The 22,900-nt window shown below is 42.1% G+C and overlaps 1 protein-coding gene and 1 long non-coding RNA gene across 3 annotated transcripts in view; one reads left to right on the plus strand and one right to left on the minus strand.

Moving 5' to 3' along the window:
- Window positions 1–17,968: 17,968 nt before the first annotated feature.
- Window positions 17,969–19,624, minus strand: LOC136329908 (uncharacterized). Its single transcript, XR_010730254.1, has 3 exons — window positions 19,544–19,624; window positions 19,087–19,297; window positions 17,969–18,657 (listed from the first exon to the last, which is right to left on the minus strand). It is a non-coding gene; the product is annotated as an uncharacterized lncRNA (long non-coding RNA).
- The window catches only part of RIPK2 (receptor interacting serine/threonine kinase 2), a 35,511-nt gene continuing 32,169 nt past the window's right edge, over window positions 19,559–22,900 (plus strand). Inside the window, exon 1 of one of the 2 annotated variants that reach the window (XM_066266484.1) lies at window positions 19,559–19,895. In XM_066266484.1, the coding sequence (XP_066122581.1) occupies window positions 19,723–19,895 (173 nt within the window). In that variant the 5' untranslated portion in view covers window positions 19,559–19,722. The remainder of the gene's footprint in view (window positions 19,896–22,900) is intronic. The other variant, XM_066266485.1, reaches the window with a different exon arrangement.

Here is a 22,900-nt window from a genome sequence, read left to right on the forward strand (position 1 = left end):
CAAGTCACTGGTGCTTTCCACGTTCTTCTCTTGAAACTCAGAGCAGAGCAAGTCCCTCAGCCTGCATCCTCTCAGACAGGACTCTGCCAACCTAGGCCAACCACCCTAGGAGATTTATAACTTGCTGGTCACTTACTGTAAAGGGAGACTTGTGGTGCTGTTTATTGTGAAGGGACCCTTAAAATAGCATAAAATTGCCTTAGGTTTCAAACTCCAGATGAGACTTATTGAGACAGAGCAGGAACCTGCTGAGTCCTGCGGCTTGCTAACTTGTGACATTAACTGAGCACTCATTATCAAAGCACCGTTCAGAGCACTCCACTTGGATTAACCCAGTTAGTCCTTAAAACACCCTATGAGGAGATGAGGGAACAGAGAGGACAAGCAACATGCCCAACATCACACAGTGAGATACAGAATTGGAACCAAGTTGGGCTACTCCTAGAGCCTGTGCTTTCCACTACTTTGCTGGTGGGTTTTTAATTTTTAAGAGCTATCTCTTACTGTAACCCATATTAAAACCTACATTCTACGATATAACCCAGTACATACCATATATATTTTTTTTAATTGTTGTTTATTGTTTAAAACTGCAGGTCATTCCCTACCAAACTGACGTCAGGATCCACTGAGTCATGACCAGAAGTTTGAAAAACAGGCCCGACATTTCCTCTTTCTCCCAGAGAAATCTTGTGAGGATGAAAGAGGGTGCCAAATGCTTAGCACAGGGCCTGGCACATGCTGTGTGCTCAATACAGGGGAAGGTGTATTGTTGGTCTTGTAACCCAGCAGTAATTATGGGAGGCAGGGACACTGAGGGGGAAATCCTAACTGGGTCATAGTCAGATTCTTTGCAAATTAGCAGTGAGACAGGGAATTTCCCCAGTATTTTTAACTCGTACTTTCATGGAAATACACATTCAGGAAGAGAGCTGGCTGGGGGTGAGTCTGGTTTTCTCCTCTCCATTGGAAAGCAGCTGCTATGGCTCTGCTTGGAAAGCACAACTTTTTTACCTATGTTTACATCTAATACTGTTCTGGACACCATCAGTTATTCAAATTTGGTCTTCATGAAGAAGTCAAACTGGGAAATACCTCATTTCCTATTAATGCTTTATAAACAACCACTAACTTACTGGCTTAAGACTAACACAACGCTACTGACACAAATGTATTTGTTTTCTAGAGGTCAGGAGTCTGAACCAGTTCTCACTGGGCTGCATTCTTCACCTTTGCCAGCTTCTTTCTTGAGGCCACTGTATTCCTTGGGAGGTGGCCTCTCCTTCCTTCTTTAAAGCCTGCAACAACTGACTGAAACCTTCTCACATCAAATCAGTATCTTCCCTTCCTATCTAAATCTGCTGACTTACTCTTCCATCTTTTAAGAAGCCTTGTGATAACACTGGGTCCACCTGGATAACCCAGGATAATCTCCTTGTTCTAAAATCTTTTATTTCATCACACCTGCAAAGTCCCCTTTGCCATAAAAGGTAACATTCAGAGGTCCCGAGGATTAGGATGTGGACCTTTGGAGGGGAAAGGGGCATTGACTCAGCTGCCCCAGGGGACAAACCACACAACTGTATGTAGCTAGAACAACATGACATTATTGAACACTTGCTGAACAGCAGGCTTTGTGCTCAGTGTTCTGCTTCCATCAACTCATCCCCTTGTTGAGAAACTGAGGCTCTGGAAGATAATGCAAACTACCCACAGAATCACACACATAGTTCACACACAGTCTGCTTGACTCCAAGGTCATGCTCTCAAACACTTCGTTACATACCTTTGCACCCAGTGAGTGAATTCAGTGGTTTGCAACTTCTCCCCATCAGACTCATCTTACCCTCTTCCCCCAGGAACTTTATTTTAAAAGATTTTGTATGTGAATTTTTTTTCATTAATGAAAGACAAATTTCTAATTGTAATACCTGAGAGCTTTGAGCTTATCTCTTTGCCTCTTTTGGGATTTATAGTTATAACCAAAATTATGCAACTTAACATTTTATTTTATGTGTTTTGACATCATCTTGTAATACTGGAAACAGGAGCTCCAATAACCCTGTTCATAGGTCCCTGGGTGGTCAGAGGAGAAGGGAATCAATGAATGAGGCAGTTAGAAGAAATGGGTCTGACCTCAGTCTCAAAGAAACAGATTTCGAACAGATCAGAGAATGAAGAATGTGAATGACACCTAGGAGGTAGAACCAGGTTCGTGTGGAGTGAGATATTTCTTGAAGCCTGCCAGTGATACCTGGAAGAAGATTACAAGGAATAGAGAACACATCAAGGCTTTGAAACCCAGGTAAACAGGTTAAATTTAACCAGGCAAGAAAATGCAAAAGTTAGAAAGGTTGTAAGCAGATGTTCTTGGACTTGGGGAGGCTCCCAGCTAGAACAGGAAATGAGGAGTGAGAGACTGGCCTTGTAGATCACTTTCAGGGAGGAAAACTGGGCAGCTGGGTGGCAAGGAAGGCTGTGGAGACTAACTACTGTATGCCCTATTGATTTTTCTTATTTTTATACATGCACATATATGAGCTAATGTAAAAGATAGATACATGCATGTAATATAAATTATATGTGTATTATATAGATACAATCATGTAATATAATATCTATGCCTGTGACATATAGATACATGTGTATAATATATAGATAAACATGTAATATATCATCCACACATGTAATATATAACATATATCTATAATATATAGATGTATGTATGTAAAATATAGATATGTATAGAATAGATCATACATGCATGTGATACATAATACATGTGTGCAATATATAATACATACATGTCATATGCCTGTTTTATATACTACATAATACCATTCCATAACACTGGGGAATTTTTTTTTTTTCATTTTCTGTTGTATGAGGTTTTAGAACTTTTTCTATATATTTCTGCATCGCTGATTCCAACTCTGAAATCTGTTTTTTGGTGCATGCTCTAGTTTTTATGCAATTTTAATTTCTTTTTGTTACAGTTAATGGAATGCATTATTTTTAAAATTGGAGTTAAAGGGCAACGACTCTTGGATTGAACATAACCACAAGGCAATTAATGTTTTACAAACATCACTTTTACATAATGGTAGTTGTTTTTAAATGTAAAAAATTATTATCTGATGAAAACACTCTCTTATTTTGTTTTAAGATTGAATCATGGCTTCTTCGAGTGGGCATAAATGTAAGAATAGTCCTGACACCTTCTGTTACATATGTGGCTGTTACACACTTCAATATCAAAGGCGCAATATTTCATCATTTGTGACACGTGCATATATTACCTATTTTCAAGTTCCCTTTGGTGATCAAGACAAGAATTGGGCTCCTCATAGTGTGTGTCATAATTGTGAGGAAATGCTTCGTGACTGGACAAGAGGAAAATGCAAAGGAACGCCATTTGGTATTCCCATGGTTTGGCGTGAACCTAAGGACCACAGCAGTGACTGTTATTTCTGTCTGGTCCATACAAAGGGCATTGGCAAGAAAAAACAGCATATGATCATATATCCAAATATTCCTTCAGCAATACGACCTATCCCACACTCTGAGACACTCCCGGTTCCAGTTTTCAATGGTTTTATTTCTTCTAAGGACAAAGAAAGTGAACATGGTGATCAAGTGTATTTTGATAAGATGCATGAGGAAATGGTTGTAGAATCTGAAGGGTCTTCTTCTGATGCCAAGCAGTCATTAACCCCTCAGCAGTTTAGCCAACCCGAATTGAATGACTTAGTAAGAGATTTGGGCCTATCAAAGAAAGCAGCTGAGTTATTAGCCTCCAAGCTTCAAGAAAAGAATGTACTTCACCAGTCAGTTAAGTATCCCATTTCAGGAAGCATGAACAAATTTTTGTGGACTTTTTTTCCAAAGACAAATACTTTGTTTACTGTCACCATATCAATAGTCTTCTCAGCCAGCTAGGTGTTACCACATACAGTCCAACAGAACGGCAGCTACTTCTTGACAGCTCTAAACGATGTAGACTACTGCTGGAGCATCAGACGAGATTGTCCTCAACAAGTATACAAATGCAAGACCTAAAAATGCAAATTTTTGCCTGAATAGAATTTAAATAAGTTTTGCGCAAATTTTACGATTAAAATAAGTATTTTAATATGTTCTATTTTGAAATTGTAGACAAATCCTTATGCAATCCTATCTTTTAATGTATTAGTGTATTTACTGCATTATATAAATTATTGTATTTTCACAAAGATGATGCCCAAGAAGATATTCTACTCCATTATGTTAAACTGAATATTGAAAATTTTATAATAAAATTAAAACCTAAAATCTTGAATTGCAAAAAAAAACTGTAGCTTACAGAGAAAAACTAATGTCAGATTTGAGATCAGCACACTCGAATTAGGTAAGAAAAAGTGTTTTTGTGGATGCAACAAAAATTTTGTTCCCCAGTGTAATATATCTAATCTACCTGTAATATATAGATATACCTACATATATGTAACATACAGGTGAATGCATGTAATATATTTTATATGCCTGTAATATATATATATGCATGTGATATATATACCTGTAATATAGAGAAGCATTAATGTAACACAGATACATATAATACATATTATACACATGTAGTGCATAGATACAGCCATGTATAAAAGACTACCTTTGCTGACCCCAAGTCCCACACAGTAAACAGGCATCTAGTCTGCTCAAGTAGGAGCTAGGATAACTCCTCCATTCTTCCCCCAACCCCCAAGTAGAGCTACTTCAGCAATTTTCTCCTTGTCCTAAACATTGCTCCTTTGGTCTCTATCTACCTACTTCATGCTAAGTATCAAAGGCTTGGTGCCCAAGCATTTCCCATTCCTATTTTACATCTGCCCAACGAGGATGATAACCTACTACAGGACTGACTCAGAAGTCTCCCAGGACGTTGTCATTCACCCTCGGGGTCTGTGATCAGCTGTTGACTCACAAGGCCCATGCTACCCAGCCCAGCCCAGGTCCTGGTTCAAATAACCATGCCAGCTGGCCTCATCCCAACCCCAGTCTCCACATCATCACAAGGGGTGGAACTGGGGATGCAGGGTAGCAGTGTTTATCTTTTCAAATTAGCACACAATTCCAAGGGAATTTTTATTTCATAGGTACACAGGTATTCTATTGTTATCCAGTTGTTTTGTTTTTAAAAGCTAATGAAATAACCCCACCAATGCTTTTGTGGGCAGATGTTGAACTCTGCAATTTCTGAATACTAATGTAGGCACTCCCTGTGGTATGGGGAAGCTCAACAGTCAAAGCAAGCACCCCAAAACCAAGGCTGCCAACCTGTGGCATTAGTGCTATGGACAGAGACTTAGGCAAATGGAGGCTTTAGGATTCTTTTACCATTGTGAGGTTTAGGGAAAGTTTCATTAGAAAATGACTCCTTAATCAGGTTGTGACTTAACTGCCTTCAAAGCCATAGTGTTAAGCTCTTGTTAAGAGTTCAGATGTTATACATGAAATTATATAAACTAGTACAGGCTACAGCAGGCACAGGAGAAATAATAAACCAAAACTCACTGTGCAGTCAGAACATAAAAGCCATTGGGTTACTCTTTGCACATTGTGCCAATTTTCTTGTGTAAGATCGCATGTGAATGAAACTATTACATCCAATTACCTGATCTGCCTGTCTTGTGTTAGTCAGGGCAGAAATATTCCTTGTGCTCCCCACAGAAGAGTAATTTTAGAAACTATGTAAAGAGGTAAACATCCAAGGATGGAATGATTACTGTCTCTAAAACCCGGTCTCTCCTCTCTTGGAACTCCTGGAAGGCAGGAAATATGCTGTCTTTCTCTGTGTGTGCCTAGCAGTGTTCACCCTCAAGTGACTCGAAACCAAAATAAAGAAAACCTTAGAACCATGATTCAGAACTGAAATTAATGTGTCACATCATGAAGCACTTACAGTTGTGTCATCTTATTCCCACCTTAACTCTCACAAATGAGAAAAGCGAGTTCCAGCAAGGATAGACACTGTGGGTACTAACATAGAGACTGCAACCAAGCACAACCCTGTTAACATGTTTTTATATATGAGTGATTCAGGCCAAGCAAATGTGGAGATTTCTAGAATCTCTTCCCATCTAACCACAAATAACACATACTGCAAACTCATAGTACAGCACCAACCCTTAAAACATGCACCCCCAGGGGTAGTAGGATGCATGCTTCACCTCGGCACACAGCTCACCAGCAGTCCCAAAAGAGACCTTCCCGTCCTGGGATTCTGCACCCCTCTCTAAAATGTGCCAGAAGTCCCCAGGGGCAGCTTTCCTCCCATCTGTCATACCTACAGTGGTCCTCCCTGTGATGTGCACCTTCACTTCACCTCTTCCTGTGGCGTTTCCCAACCATCTTCACTCTAAAGATAACTGACTCCATTCCTCAGTCACTGCCTCTCTGGTCACCTCCATTCTGCAGCGTGAATGAACATCACAGAATCTCTTCAGTGTTTCTATTTAATACTTCTGTAGTATACATACGTAGATGCTGCTATGTCTCCAGCATACAGTTCTCAATGACTGTGTGTTTCAAGCCTTTAACTTGGTTTGTGTACTACTCGAGTTCATCACCTCTTCTCAAAGCAGATATGAAGAAAGCCACAAATGTGTGCTATTTGGCTGAACTTTTATATGCACAGGACCCATTTTTCACTGTAACTCTAGGAGATCATATCACAGACTTCATGAACAAGGCCTCTGGGGCAATGGAGCTGAGCTCAATCCACTGGTTTACTCCCAGCCCTAGAACCTCTACTTGGGAGTACTTGAGGCTGGTACTCTGCCCTTAGGCTCAGCTTCCCCATTGTTAACACAGGAATTGTTGTGGACAACCCTTTCCACTATTCCGCCATTCCAGATATTTCATCTTAGGAGGAGAGTCCTCTCATTGGAATAATACAGCCAGCACCCACTGCACATCAGTCCCCCCTCTGTATCTGCCCACACGCCATCCTAGGGGAAAAGGAGCATTTTACCAGACTTGTGAGTTTGGAGACACACTGGCTGATGATCCCTTTCTCTTTGGACTCTTCCTTTCTCAGAGAGAATACATTCTGCTCCTCCACATAGCACCTCCATGGGGCAGCCTCCATGGGGCAGGCTGGGTTTGTTCTTCCTGTGATTATATGGGTACAGGATTAGTAGGCCCACTTACCAATACATCTAAATCTTGTTCTCCAAATTTTAGGATAAAGTTCACATTTTGGTCTCCATCTCCACTGCTTTTTTGCTTGCTTCTCAGTTGGTTCTGAACTTTGGGTAAAGAATATCATTTATTAACCCCATCATATCTCAATAGGAATAACAATTGCAACACGAGGTTGTCTTAATAATATTGTATTTGGTAAAATGTAAATGGTTTCATCTGTACAGAGTATTTCACTTTCATAGTCATGTTTTAAGGAGATTCGTTTAATCATTTAGTCAGATGACAGTTTTGACTAAATCTACGAAGAGTAATAAACCTAAGTTAGTAACTATTATGCTTGAAATAAAATATTTTCTATCCAATGTTTTCAGTTGAACATGGTTTATTTTAAAAGTTAATAAAATTTTGCCTGACCAGGCGGTGGCTCAGTGGATAGAGCGTCAGACTGGGATGCGGAAGACCCAGGTTCGAGACCCCGAGGTTGCCAGTTTGAGTGTGGGCTCATCTGGCTTGAGCGAAAAGCTCGCCAGCTTGGATGCAAGGTCGCTGGCTCGAGCAAGGGGTTATTCGGTCTGCTGAAGGCCCACGGTCAAGGCACATATGAGAAAGCAATCAATGAACAACTAAGTTGTCGCAATGTGCAACGAAAAACTAATGATTGATGCTTCTCATCTCTCTGTCCCTGTCTATCCCTCTCTCTGTCTCTGTAAAAAAAAAAAAAAAAGTTAATAAAATTTTAATTTTTCTAAAGAGGTGACAGAAAATACCACTGCACTGAATAAAGTCTAGAGTTTAGAAAATTATTAAAGTAACAGCTACAAAAATTTTTTTTAACTGGTATTTTTTTCATAACTTTACCTCTATGAACTATAATAATTTTTAAACATGACTTTAACTTTGTAAAAACTAAAACTTGAAATGAACATGCCAAATAATTCCACATGCTTTTAACCCAAGAACTACAGTCTTTGTTTGGCTATTACAACATCCTTCTGTGGCCTACAGGAATCATGGGTAGATTATCACTGTGTTCATTGTCCTGTGTACTGGTAAACAAAATAGATATGGCCTTTGTCTTCATGAAGACCACATTTGAAACTAAAGCATGGCTATATAGTTTTTGGTTTTCAAATTACTTTTCAATATTTCATAAGCCAGCCTTGACAATCACCTTACAAAGTTGATAATTATCACTTAAACTAAAATTGGCAAGACCCCAAATACTTTATTTTGAGAAGGGAAATTAATATTTATTGTGTATAGCCTTATACACATTATCCTGTGTAATTCTTATAATAGCCCTAAGAAAGGTATTCTTTTACTATTTAATAGATGAAGAAAGTAAGGTTCATTGAAATTACATAATACCAATGAGGTTTTGTCCATTGGTTACTGAAGGAGACTTCTAACTCATGTGATCTGATTCCAAAGCTTCATATTTTTCTGCTAGAATGGTTAGATTAATTATCAATATAGCCCGCCTGACCAGGCGGTGGCGCAGTGAATAGAGCATCGGACTGGGATGCAGAGGACCCAGGTTCGAGACCTCGAGGTTGCCAGCTTGAGCACGGGCTCATCTGGCTTGAGCAAAAAGCTCACCAGCTTGGACCCAAGGTAGCTGGCTCCAGCAAGGGGTTTCTCAGTCTGCTGAAGGCCCGCGGTCAAGGCACATATGAGAAAGCAATCAATGAACAACTAAGGTGTCACAACAAAAAACTGATGATTGATGCTTCTCATCTCTCTCCGTTCCTGTCTGTCTGTCCCTATCTATCCCACTCTCTGTCTCTGTAAAAAATAAAAAAATAAACTTTATAAAAAATTATCAATATAGCCCAAGTCAAAATTGTTATTATAAGGAAAAAGATTTTAAAGGATAAAAACGATGTCTATAAAGACTTCAGTAAACTATTACTAAAGAGACACATCAATACTTTTGATTGCTAGACTGAATTTCTTTAAAAGATATCCTTGCTCACTTGTAAAATAACTCATCTAATAGTGTTGAGCTATGACACATAATTCACACTCCATCTCTCAAAAGTCTCACTTCATGAGAGCAGTTAAACATATTCAGGATGCAGCAATAGAATTTCTTTGGTTCAAACCTTGGCTCTGCCACATAATAGCTGTGGGACCTTACAAAAGTAATTAACATCTCTGTGCCTCGGTTTCTGTATCTGAAAAATGATAATCATAGTAGCATCTAGTGCATAATGTTCTGATATTAAATGACCAAGATGCAGAGATGAGGGCTCCTGACTGGGCCATAACTGCTCTATGAACCTGTCAATGTCTTCTAGCCAAAGGTTACCAGGGCCAAATCTGCCCTTCTATAAAGATGGTTTCCTGACTCACAGCAAGGAGGAGAAAGGTACACCCTGGGGAAGCATGAGATGTGTCAGTTATTAGAAAACTTACTACAGGATTAGGTCTTGACTTAAATAATTTGAGGAGCATTCCAGAAAACAGGAATCTTCCTTGCACTGGAGGCTGTCTGGAAGCAGGAGTAATTCTCTGATTAGATATATTGATAATTCTTTTTATTATTATTTATTTTAGGGGGGGGGATAGAGAAACATCAGACTGTTCTGTGTGTGCCCTGACTGGGGATCAAACCAGCAACCTCGATTTGTCAGGATGGTGCTCTAACCAAATGAGCTACGTGGCCAAGGCGGGTACCTTAATTCTTATCTAGGCAGTGAGAGTGAAATTGAGCTAAAGCTGCAATTGGTAAAAAAGCAGCCAGCCATTCATTGTAAGCCAAGAAAGGAGGATGTTTGCTCAAATTTTAGTATGGACTGGACTATTTTTTAATTTTTTAAATTTATTTTAGAGAGAGAGAGAAAAACATCAGTTTGTTATTCCACTTATTTATGCATTCATTGGTTGACTCCTATATTTGTCCTGACTGGGGATTGAACCCACAACTTTGGCGTATCAGGACAACACTAACCAACTGCGCTACTCGGCCAGGGCTGAGCTATTTCCTATTTGTCTGTTCAGACATGATCATAAAGTGGTCTTATTGTTTTTCTTTCTCCATTTCAGTCACAAAGTGGTCTTATCTGAGATTGGTGTTCTCTGAACATGTTTATATTCAACAAGACTTCACAGATTTACTGTGCGTGCCAGTCCAGCTCCCAGCTAAAAGGGGCTGGGTTCCTCTTTCTTAAACTTGATGAGAATGTTTTGCTCAAAGGGCAGGGTTAGCCAGGAAAATAACAGCTATTAGTGTTATTATTTACATGTACTGTATTGACAGTTTTATGAGTTTATAAGGTCCTTTTACAGCCATCATTGTATATCTTGAGCCACTCTGAACAATCCTAGGAGGTAAGGAAGCCACACTGCACATGTCCAGAGGCCCCATTTATAATATACTCCATGTGAACAGTGTCCCCTGAAATTGTTCAACAAAGCTGTCATTGCAGGGCAGACCTTGCCATTCCTTTTTACAATTATGAAAATTAAATTGAACACGCTTCTTGAGTATTCCTTGTTTCCCAACAATCTTCAGGTGCTCTCTGACAACCTGTTCAGCTGCTGACGTTGGAGACCTGATTCAGTCATAGTTTCCTCACCCGTCTGCCCTCTTATGACCTGGACTGCATGAGCTCCTCTGTCTTCTCTCACATCTTTGTGCCTGTTCAAAACAGGATGCTACAAAGGGTATTGAACTTATAACCTTTTTCACATTGCCGCTTTCTAAAGCAAAATTTAAAAAGTGTGTGTCTGTGTATTGCCTTTAAAAGTTAATACTTTAATATATTTTGCTCAAAATATTCTGCTAAATTCAGGAACTGAAAGTTTTAAATGCAGATGAGCTACTAGTAACAAAGCTTTTGAAAACCTTCCAAGAGAAATGTCAAAGGAAAATGGAATTTCCCATGAAATATTCATTAATAAATTTTTGTCCATCACTATCTTTTGTAGCTGGGAAATTCCCTCTTTCTGCTAAATCTCTCTCCCAACACAAAGTGAAACTGAAAATGGAATACCCCACTGATAATGGCAAACAGTTCCCAGAAAGACTGAATTTGATTCAATCAGTTCTGAAATTCTGTTATTTACAATTTACCTTGCCCCTCTTTCGTTAAATTAGCATGCATGCTTCTCTCCTCTGATATCGGAAAGTGCCCTGGACTTCCCTATCAGGGCACACTCAACTGTAATTGTATGTTCACATTTCTCTATCCCTTACAACACTAAAAGCAGGGACCACATGTATTTTGTTAGCCTTGTATTTCCAGCACCTAGTGTTCGAGCACATAAAATATTTGTTAAATTTATTTGTTGCCTTAGGGGAGTGGACTGGAGATATGGAGAATCAGTAAGGCTTACTTTTCATTATCATGTGTTTTTATAATTTTTTAACGTTTTACCATGCCAATATGGTACATGTATTTCTTTTTCATTAAAAATCATGGCCCTGGCTGGTTTGCTCAGTGGTATAGCATCTGCCCAGCATGTGGATTTTCTGGTTCGATTCCCAGTCAGAGCACACAGGAGAAGCACCCATCTGCTTCTCTATCCCTCCCCCTCTCACTTCTCCCTCTCTCTATCTTCTCCTCCCCTCCTGTGGCCATGGCTCGATTAGAGTGAGCTGGCCCCAGGCACTAAGGATGGCTCCATGGCCTCCGCCTCCAGACACTAAAAAATGGCTCCTGTTGCAATGGAGCAAGAGCCCCAGATGAGCAGAGCATCACCCCCTATTCAGCTGGCCAGGTGGATCCCGGTCGGGGCACATGCGGGAGTCTGTCTCTGCCTCCTCTCCTCTTACTAAATAAGAAAAAAATCACATTTATATAAAAAGAAGAAAAAAAGAAAATGTTTCTTATACGTTGATAAGCAAATAAATATTTGGTAATGAAATAGTAGGCACCCAATACTTCCCAGTTTCATTTTTTAAGCATGAGATCAAAGTAGGTGACTTTAAGGCAATGGTTCTCAAAGTGTGTGCCAGGGTGCACTGGTGTGCCCTAGAAGATTTCCAGGTGTGCAATATGGTATTCCAGAGGAATATGTGCCTGTTGGGGACCAAAACACCACCAGGGTTTTTGGAGTTTAGATTTTGGGGGGACAGAGGTATGGGGAACTGGCTGTAAGCTGACAGTCTGCCCAACCCCCCACCTCACTTGCCTGATTAGGTTGCAAAAGGCTGTTAAACTGTGGTGCTGGATTGTTTACACTACCCCCCATGTTCCCTGGAAAGACTGGAGGCAAGTTTCTTCTATCCTTTGTTTGGTGTAAAGTTAAGATGATATGTATGGTGGAGGTTTTCTGTACTCAACACAATTAAGAGTAAAAAAAGAGGAATTCTTTCATGTATTAATGAGGAAATGAGAGTTTACCTTTCAAATATATGCCCAAACATTGAAGAAATCACTAGGACATATCAGGCTCATGTTTCTCACAAACACAAGAATGAAAAAACAACACATTTGTGCCAGGACCTGCCAAATTTACTAAATCTTACTAAGAATGTATTTATATATAGAAAAAGATAACTTTTTGTCATTTTTTTATTTTTTAACCCCTTTTTATGAATTCTAAAAAGCATAACTCAAAAAATGTAACAAAAATGTTTTCTAATGTCAGAATAAACTTAATTTTGTCATATTTATTTGTTTAATTACCATAAAAGCATGCTTAAACTTTATATTTTTTCTTTAATATTTGACTTAACTATTATAACATATTTCTCAGAAATTTGTATATAGTGCATCTACAATTATTTGTAGGATTTTAAATGCACCCCGACTTCAAAAAGTTTGAGAACTACTGCTTTAAGGCACTGTTTTCTCCACCTTTTTCTACATAATAAACCATATGTATAATTTGAGGACTAAAGTGTAACTTCATTTGAATGTAATTTTTCTTTTCTTATAAAAAAAATGATAGTCCCAGCAGATCTTTCTTAGATCCAGAACATTGCAGTTATATGGAGTAAAACAGCAAGGGAGAGGATTCCTTGGGCCTTTTGCTTTGCATTCTAGTCAGCTCACCAGAGCTTTGAAAAAATACTACACTTTTCCTTCTGTTGCCACTACCATGTGTATATAGCTCTACCTGGGCACCCACATCATGGAACAGGAGGCCTGGGGATGGAGGCATGTATGTAGCTAACCCCAAATCTCCCAGCTTAATGCAATCAAATAGCACCAAAATTCCTACCCCATTCACTCCAATCTGCACATTTAGCAACTAAGTCTCCCTGTATTGAATACATACAAAGACTTTAGTTGCTGATCATCATACTCTGAATGACCACAATAAATCCTTCAGCTTTTTGAAGGGACTTCTGTTTCTGAGCCACATAGTGCAGATCATGCTGATGTGAAAAGATCTGAGTCAGACTTTATATACCAATTTCATGTTTTCTACCAGATTTATGCTCTATATTTCCCATTTTAAAGGCTTAACAATATAGTCTGCTTCAATGAGGAAGTAAAATGAGAATTTGCCCAGGCTATAATATAAAAGGTAAATGAAAAATTTTGAGGTTTTATAATCTAAGTCAAAAATATGTTCCAGATAATATTTTTGTCTGGTTAATTAATGAAGAGAGGTCTCTAGAAGTTACCTCTAGATTCTGAACTTGTTTTGTTCTGGTCCACATTTTTGTTGAGTTAAAAACACAGAAAAGGAAGAAAAGAGCATCTTCTAAGGGTGTACCATCTACTAAACACCATAAATACATTACTTTACTTCATATTTACAATATTGGTTACAGCAATACTTTCATGGAGAGAGAAAATAAGGCTCAGAGAGGTTAAGCAGGCTGCCCCAAACTAAACAGTTCATACATGATGAAGCAGAGAAATGAAGTCAGAACGGTATTCTTCTAAACATCATGCTTCCTGGAAAAGATAGCCAATATAACAAAATGCAGATGTAAGACATTTATGAAAGTCTAAAAGAATGGACCTACATAGATATGAAAAAACTTAGTATGATTACATTCAAAAATTGAACTAGATCTATAGATGAGATATTGCTACACACTTACTAGATAATAGTGACAATACTAAATGCTGATAGGATGCATGCAGAGAGAGATAGAGACTCTTGCATACTGCTGGTTGGAATGTAAAATGACACAGTACTCTGGAAAACAGTGTGGCAGTCTCTCAGAAAAGTTAAACATGCCCTTACCATGTTACCCAGAAATTACACTCCTGGGCATTTATCTGAGAGAAAAGAAAACATTATGTGCTCACAAAAAACCTGTACACAATTGTTCACAGCAGCTTTATTAGTAATAGCTAAAACCTGAAACAACTAAAATGTCCTTCAAAAGGTGAATGGTTAAACAACTTTTGTACACCCATACCCTGGAATACTATTCATCAATAAAAAGAAAGAATCAGCTATTGACATAAGAAACAATTTGGGTGGATATCAAGGGTGTTGTGCTGAGTGAACAAAGCCAACCTCAAAGATTCACACACTTTCACTAATGAAACATTCTTGAAATGACAAAATCATAGAAATGGAAAACAAATTAGTGGTTACCAGGGTTCAGGGGTAGTGAGAGGTGGGAGGTGGGTATGACTGATAAGAAGTGGAATGAGGGAGATATCTGTGATGACAGACTAGTTCTGTATCTTGACTGAGGTTCAAGAATCTGATTGTGACAAAATAACATAGAGCAATGTAACACATTGGATAGATGTGAAACTTCTGCTTTTGATATTGTCCTATAATTATGTAAGATGTCACCATTCAGGAAACTGGCTGAAAGATATGTCAGATCTCTCTGTAAACAATTCCTGTTTTATTATCTCCAAATAAAATTTTTTAAAAATTGTACCTTGGGTGTTTTAGATTCCTGGGGCTGCCATAACAAAGAAACACAAACTTGGCCCTGGCCAGTTGGCTCAGCGGTAGATCGTCGGCCTAGCGTGCGGAGGACCCGGGTTCGATTCCCGGCCAGGGCACACAGGAGAAGCGCCCATTTGCTTCTCCACCCCTCCGCCGCGCTTTCCTCTCTGTCTCTCTTGTCCCCTCCCGCAGCCGAGGCTCCATTGGAGCGGGTATGGCCCGGGCGCTGGGGATGGCTCTGTGGCCTCTGCCCCAGGCACTAGAGTGGCTCTGGTCGCAACATGGCGACGCCCAGGATGGGCAGAGCATCGCCCCCTGGTGGGCAGAGCGTCGCCCCTGGTGGGCGTGCCGGGTGGATCCCGGTCGGGCGCATGCGGGAGTCTGTCTGACTGTCTCTCCCTGTTTCCAGCTTCAGAAAAATGAAAAAAAAAAAAAGAAAGAAACACAAACTTGGTAGCTCAAACCACAGAAATATATCGTCCCCCATTTCTGAAGGCTAGAAGTTCAAAATCAAATGTTAACTGAGTTGGTTCTCCACAAGGATGTTGAGAGAGGACCTGTTCCATTCCTCTATCCTAGGTTTGGTGACCTCAGGCATTTCTTAGCTTGTAGATGGCTTTCTCCCTGTCTTCACAATATCTTCCCTTCATGCGTTTCTGTCTCTGTGTCCAAATTTCTCCCACCCTTTTACAAGGATACCAGTCATATTGGATTGGGCCCATCCTAATGACTTCATCTTAACTTGATCAGTTGCAAAGACCCTGTTTCCAAATACGATCACATTCATAGGTACTGTGGGTTAGGACTTCAACATCTTTTGGGAGTACATAATTCAACACATAAATCTGGGTCTAAAAGAATTGCACAAGTATAGGAAAGATAACCTGGTTTAAAAGGAGCTTATATTAAAAACAAACAAAAGAAACAAGTTAAGCAAAAATCTCTACTTTTAGTTGACCATACAGGCTCAATCAAAATTAGTAGTTTAACAAGACTGTTTTGAAAATGAATACTGTCCTCCAGGGCACTAATAAATTCAGATCAGAGGCAGGTACAACCAGTCTCCTTCTCACCTATCCAATCTCACATGGAATTTTCTAATCTGTTTGGATGTAGGGTAATACTGAAGAAGTGGATTTACAGGAGGAGTCCTGAGTCTGAAAATCAAGTGAAAATAAATGAAGATACCAAAGACTAAAGATGACACATCTGTCTTCAAAATATTCATCTTTCAAATCCCTGATATAACCTTATAGTGGTACCCTCTTATTTGTTGAATGAACAACAAAGCTTAAATTGTCTATGTAAAATAATTAGACTGATTCAATGTAACATTAGCAGGTAATATTAAGAACAAAAGGACTCCCTAAAACTTAAACAATTTTAACAATAGAAATCTTTAACCAATGAAAACTGCCTACTCAAAATGCAGTAAATCCCCTATTGCCAGAATGTGCTCAGTGAGGTGCCGAGACCCTTTGTTAAGTGTCTGGAATTAGGTTGGAGAGTGTGCCGAGTGTCTCCACCTTTTGTCTTACTTTTCACACTTTTCACAGAAAGATATGTTAATTTAAACTTCTTGGGAATTAAAAAAAATAATAATTCCAGTTTCTAAATGCTGAAGGATAAAGAGGTAACTTTAGATCAAAAAATGTTTGAGAAGTGTTCTGTATCTTAATTTTAATATATATAAAATATTATTTTTTAATATTAAAAGGTTGATTTTAATATTATCTTTACTAATAATTCTAGTGTAAAAAATATTTACTTTTCTAATTGACAAAGAATTTGTTTAGTTTGATAATCAGAAAAAGCATCATTTTATCAATCAATTTTAAAGTGACATAATGTTTAATCTCAGGACTGAACATAATTGAAATGGCTAAAAAACATTATTATGCTTATTACTACAAAAATGTGTATTTCTCTGACTTTTCATAACAATAGACTCCACATCATCAAATTTATCAGGTATGTGTATTTCTGAGATTGTTTTTAGGGGGAAAAGGTACCAAATATACCTCAAATATTAGTTTTCCCATGCGGAACATTCATTATATGTAATTATAGAGACTTCTATGGCATTTGTTTTTAAAACTTACTAGATGCTTTTAGACTAAAAATAATTAGAATATGAGATGTTTTAAATTCTTGAACCTGTATACACTTTAAATGGTTTAATTTTTCAATTTTTCTGTCTTGTTTCTAATTGAAGAGCTAAGATTTCAAGCATCTATTTCCTAAAATAGCACATGGGAAAACAAATTCTTAATAATTTACAGTATTTTCAACAGGTGAATCAATTTTATCCTAATTTGCATAATTATTATCATTTTATTGTTTCTCATTTAGTTGATGCAGTTCAGCATAAGTATTCTTTAAGCATTCTGTCTTCAGCCAATTAATAATGGGAATTAATAAAACTATATATGACTAACAACATATTTTTTTAAAACTGTATAATGGTGAAAACTAATATAAAAAGTTAAGGTTTGAAGTTATGGCAGGCTGCCTGACTTGTGGTGGCACAGTGGATAAAGCGTTGACCTGGAAATGCTGAGGTTGCCTGGTCAAGGCACATATGGGAGTTGATGCTTCCAACTCCTCCCCCCTTCTCTCTCTCCTCTCTAAAATGAATAAATTAAATAAAATTAAAAAAAAAAGAAAGAAAACATAGGCAGCAGAGTCTTAGACATCTCTGGAAGCAATATATTGGCCCTGGCCGGTTGGCTCAGCGGTAGAGCATCCGCCTGGCGTGCGGGGGACCCGGGTTCGATTCCCGGCCAGGGCACACAGGAGAAGAGCCCATCTGCTTCTCCACCCCTCCCCCCCCCCTCCTTCCTCTCTGTCTCTCTCTCTTCCCCTCCCGCAGCCAAGGCTCCATTGGAGCAAAGATGGCCCGGGCGCTGGGGATGGCTCCTTGGCCTCTGCCCCAGGCGCTAGAGTGGCTCTGGTCACGGCAGAGCGACGCCCCGGAGGGGCAGAGCATCACCCCCTGGTAGGCAGAGCGTAGCCCCTGGTGGGCGTGCCGGGTGGATCCCGGTCGGGCGCATGCGGGAGTCTGTCTGACTGTCTCTCCCCATTTCTAGCTTCAGAAAAAGACAAAAAAAAAAAAAAAAAAAGTTATGGCAGGTTAAGTTGAAGACAGATCCATCCTGGGGTTCCCCCACACACTGTCCTGCTCCTGTTTTCTGGTTCCCACGTCTCTCTTTCTTGACTTACTGCCATATTTGTCGGAGTACATAAATACATCCTATTTTTAAAAAGGTGGGTGAATGGAAAGTAAATATTTGTATCCTTGTGTATGTGAAAATGTTTTTGTTCTGCTCTTGTGCTTGATGGGGAGTTTGACTACAGAATTCTCGGTTACAGTTGATGTCCCTCAGAACTTTTTAAAGACATTTCACTCCATTGTGCTTTAGCATAAAAGTGTAATCGCGGAGAAATCCAGCGGCACTCTAACTCCCCTCTGAAAACTCATAGAACCCGCTATTTTCAGCGTCCGGAGGCTCCTAACGATGGGCTTCACTTGGGTCCTCTCAGTGTGGAGATCCCTGTGGCTCAGGCCAGGCAAAGCAGTTGAATTATCTTAGGGTCATTTCCTCCCCTCTTGCTTTCTGCTCTTCTTTTCTGGAGGTCCTATTTTGTTACCTGATGGAGTGAGAGAATGAATGAGTGCGCGAATGAGTGAACGAGCGACCCGAGTGGCTGAATTTGTGACTGAGGGAATGAATGCGTGAGGGAAGGAGTGAAGCGTGAATGGCGAACTGAGCACACGCACGAAGGCGTGAGGGGCCGAGGAACCCAGCCAGGAGCTGCGGGCGCCCGGCGCTCACGAACAACGGAGCAGAGTGTGGCCCGCGCGAAGGGAGCGTGTCCCCGAGAGCGACAGCTGTGAGGGCGCCGCCGCAACGCTCGCACCGCCGTCACACGGACGCACCGGGGCGCCGCGGCCGCCCTTCTGTCTGTCGTTGAGGCGCGGTGGCCGCCTGTCAGGTCCGCAGGTCGTGGACTCTGGAGCATGCGTCTGAAGCGCGGTCGCCCCACTCGACCCCGCAGACCCGGCGCCCGCGGCCTTACCTGGGCTCGCGGCGCTTCCTCAGGTGTGCGGCCGCGTCAGTGCGGGAGCCGCCCTCCCGTCCTCCTCAGGAAGTGGAGCTGAGGGGACTCCGCCCGGGATCGAGCGGGCTGACGCACCGGCGGGCAGCTGACACTGCGTCCCCAAACCCGGACTACCGGACCCTTGCTTCCGCACCGCGCACAGTGGTCGCCGGCTCAGCCGCCGCAGCCGCTGGGGAAAAGCGAGCAGGTGAGAGCTGGCGAGTGTGGGCGGGGCGAGAGGAGCTGGCGGGTGTGAGGAGGAGCCAGGTGTAGTGGGCGGGGTTAGAGGCGGAACCGGATAGTAGGGGGCGGAGCGAGAGGGGAGACTAGAGGGTGGGCGTGGCAAGCGGAGGAACCGGACGGGGCTGGAGGAGGGGCATGGCGGTGTGGGCGGGACCAGAGGAGGCGGGGCGCCAGAGGGGAGGACGTGTCTCACCGACGCTGCCTCACGGCAGCCGGTCTCCAGACTACTGTCCGCTCAGCTCCGGGAAGGCGACGGCCCGCGCCCCGCGCGGGCCTGGGCGGCCAGGACACCTAGCGCCGCCGACAGCAGGGGCGGGAGCTGGAAGCACACACCACGGAGCGGCAGCGCGGCCCGGAGCCCGCGCCCGAACCATGAGCACGGAGCCCATCTGCAGCGCGCTGCCCGCTGTGCCCTCGCAAAAGCTCGCCGATCTGCGCTTCCTCAGCCGCGGCGCGTCCGGCACCGTGTCCTCCGCGCGCCACGCCGACTGGCGCGTGCAGGTGGCGGTGAAGCACCTGCATATCCACACCCCGCTGCTGGACAGGTAGGCGCCCCGCCGTCCCGTCCCCACACTCCGTCTCGCGACCGGCGCTTTCCCGGGTCTCAGCCTCGCGCTCCGGCCGCGACAACGACGGCGGCGGGGAGCGCGCGCAGCGGGGCCGCGGGCCACACGGGGACTGGGACACCGGGCGGGGCCCGCTGTGCTCCGCTGTGGCTGGTCGCGCGGTCAGTGGGGCTGGACAGGCTGGGCTGCTCCCAGGGCAGCCTGCCCCAGAGGACATCCTGTCGTTTCGGCGGCGCCAACTTAGGAATTTGGCACGCCGGGCACATCCTGCACGAGCGGGCGGTGCACACAGGTCTGGGAAGCGCGGGCCTGGTTTCTGTTTCCAGAGGCTCTGCGGCTCTCACACCGCCGGCCCGCGTCGCTCTCGGGGACGCCGTCTGTTCCTCAGCCTCCGCGCGTGCGTCCGTGGCCGCCCGGTATCGGCCTGCGCCGCCGAGCGCAGGTTCTGAAGCCCCTACGGCGGTTCCCACGTCGCGTACACCCTAACCCGCGCGTCACCCACAGGGTGTGGCCTGTTTACCCCGGGCCGGGGCTCCAATGCCGCACGTGCGGCGGGGTGTGGACCATCAGGAGGGCCCCTGCGCGGGTGCTGGCCGTGAAGGGTGGCGCAAGTACACCAGTTCGAAAGCAAATCGAACCTCCCACTGTAGCTTTAATTCAAGTTTTGTGCCATGTGGGTACAAAAAACAAAGAGGAGTTCCCTCTCCTTATTCGTTAACCATTTTTCATAATCTAAAATTCTCCACTAAATTCGGTAGGAAATTCTGTTATCTGAGAAACCGGGAAACCAGTGCAGCACTCGGGCATCACCACATTGCCTGCTTTTCTCCCACTTGGTTCCGAGGGTATGAATAGCAACGGTAGTATTGGCCTAGTCTGAGCCTGCGGGGTTGTGAGGTCGGCTCGCAGGCTGTCTCCTCACGTATGAAGTGGGAATCATATATGCATGGACTTCTTGGGCTCTGGTGTGGATAATGTTTGCATTCTTCTTTGGGATCAGCTTATAGAAAAATAAGTTTACCTCGCGGTTCCTGTTCTTATTTTAGGGTTTGGTCAGTCTTTCTCCATAACCTGATTTCTGCCTCTGAGTGGACCTTGCCCGCAATCTCCCAACTCTTTATACTTAGATGGGATTGATTCATTCTTCAAACACCCTGTATATACCATGACCTTTTTTGACTGGTAATTTTGGTGATATGTACAGAAACTGTATTTTACATTTTTAAAAATATAAAAAAGCCCTGAAGGGTAGTGGCTCAATGGATAGAACGTCAACCTGGGATGCAGAGGTCCGTGGCTTGAGCAGGGGCTCATAACTGGCTTGAGTGTGGAATCATCGACATGACCCAAGGTCGCTGACCTAAGCAAAGGATCACCTGGCTTAGCTGGAGCCTTCCCCCACCCCAGACACATGTGAGAAGCAATCAAAGAACAACTAAAGTCCTGCAACTACGAATGGATGTTTCTCATCTCTCTTCCTTCCTGTTTCTCTCTCTCTCTCTCTCAACAAAAATAAAAATATAAAAACGTATTTCTAAACTATTTTGGCTTTTTCTCTTCCACTCAATCTTCCCAAAATCCGACTTCAAGAACTTTCTTCTCTGATCATGCCCTGGAATGGAGAGAACACAGGGTAGAGTCCCAGTACTGCAATTCAAGTTTGACTCCAACTTACTGGTGTGACCATTAGAAAACCATGAATTGACTGGAACCTCAGTGCCTTCCATGTGTAATGTGATGATAATGAACCCAACTTTAGGAGTTGATCATAGGATGATAGTTCATATAAAGTGGCTAACACATAATGGATCAAAATAGAAAGAAGAATGCCTCATACCCTTCCTGGGAAGAGGAAAAAGTATCACTGAGACTTCCCCAGCATGCTCCATCTGTCTACTTCTTTCTCAAGAGTATCCAGGAATCTTTGGATCCATTCCTGGCTCCCTGCCAGCTGCCCAGTAACTGTCTTATTGACTTATATCTCTTGATGCAAAATACAGAACTGTTTCAACTTAGAGAATATAAGTTTAATTAAAATAGGTCTCACAAACTGATACAATTGGTTGCTTCACAGTTGGAGTTTTCAGTGGCTGAAGAACAGTATTCTTTCTTGTAAGTCTTCCATTTTAAACATGAATATATATATATATATAATCATTATTCAAAACATAAATGACTAAGATTTTTTTTTGCTTTACTTTCAAAGCAGGCCTCATAGTCTGGTCTGGAATGTTTGGATTTTCTTATTGCAACAACCATTCATCCAGAGCTTGGGTGGTTTAAGAGCCAACTAATCACCATCACTTAACCTAACAGGCTTCTCTAAAAGATAATTCTCTTTCTGTTATTGTTGCTACCAATACTCATTCATCTGGGGTGAAAACTGATGACATCTTCAATCCACTTTCTTTTCTTTCTTGGTTAAATTCCCATAGTCAGTCTATCATCATAGCCTGAGCATTCTAGTCAGCTGATTTTTGTTTTGTTTTTTCCATTCCTAATGCTACCTTCATAGTTTCAGGCTTTCACTGCATCACGTCTTAACTGGTATGATATCTAACACCTGACATTCAAATTCTTCCTCTTTCTGCTGGCCCTACTTCCTGCTGCCAAGTGAATCCTAAAGTTTATTCTTTTTTTTTTTTTTTTTTTTTTTTTTTTTTTTTTTTTTTTGTATTTTTCTGAAGTTGGAAATGAGGAGGCAGTCAGACAGACTCCCGTATGCGCCTGACCGGAATCCACCTGGCATGCCCACCAGGGGGCGATACTCTGCCCATCTGGGGTGTTGCTCTGTTGCAACCAGAGCCATTCTAGCGCCTGAGGCAGAGGCCATGGAGCCATCCTCAGTGCCTGGGCCAACTTTGCTCCAATGGAGCCTTGGTTGCAGGAGGGGAAGAGAGAGACAGAGCGGAAGGAGAGGGGTAGGGGTGGAGAAGCAGATGGGTGCTTCTCCTGTGTGCCCTGGCTGGGAATCGAACCCGGGA

The sequence above is a fragment of the Saccopteryx bilineata genome, chromosome 3 (assembly GCF_036850765.1).
Source record: "Saccopteryx bilineata isolate mSacBil1 chromosome 3, mSacBil1_pri_phased_curated, whole genome shotgun sequence".
NCBI lineage: Eukaryota > Metazoa > Chordata > Mammalia > Chiroptera > Emballonuridae > Saccopteryx > Saccopteryx bilineata.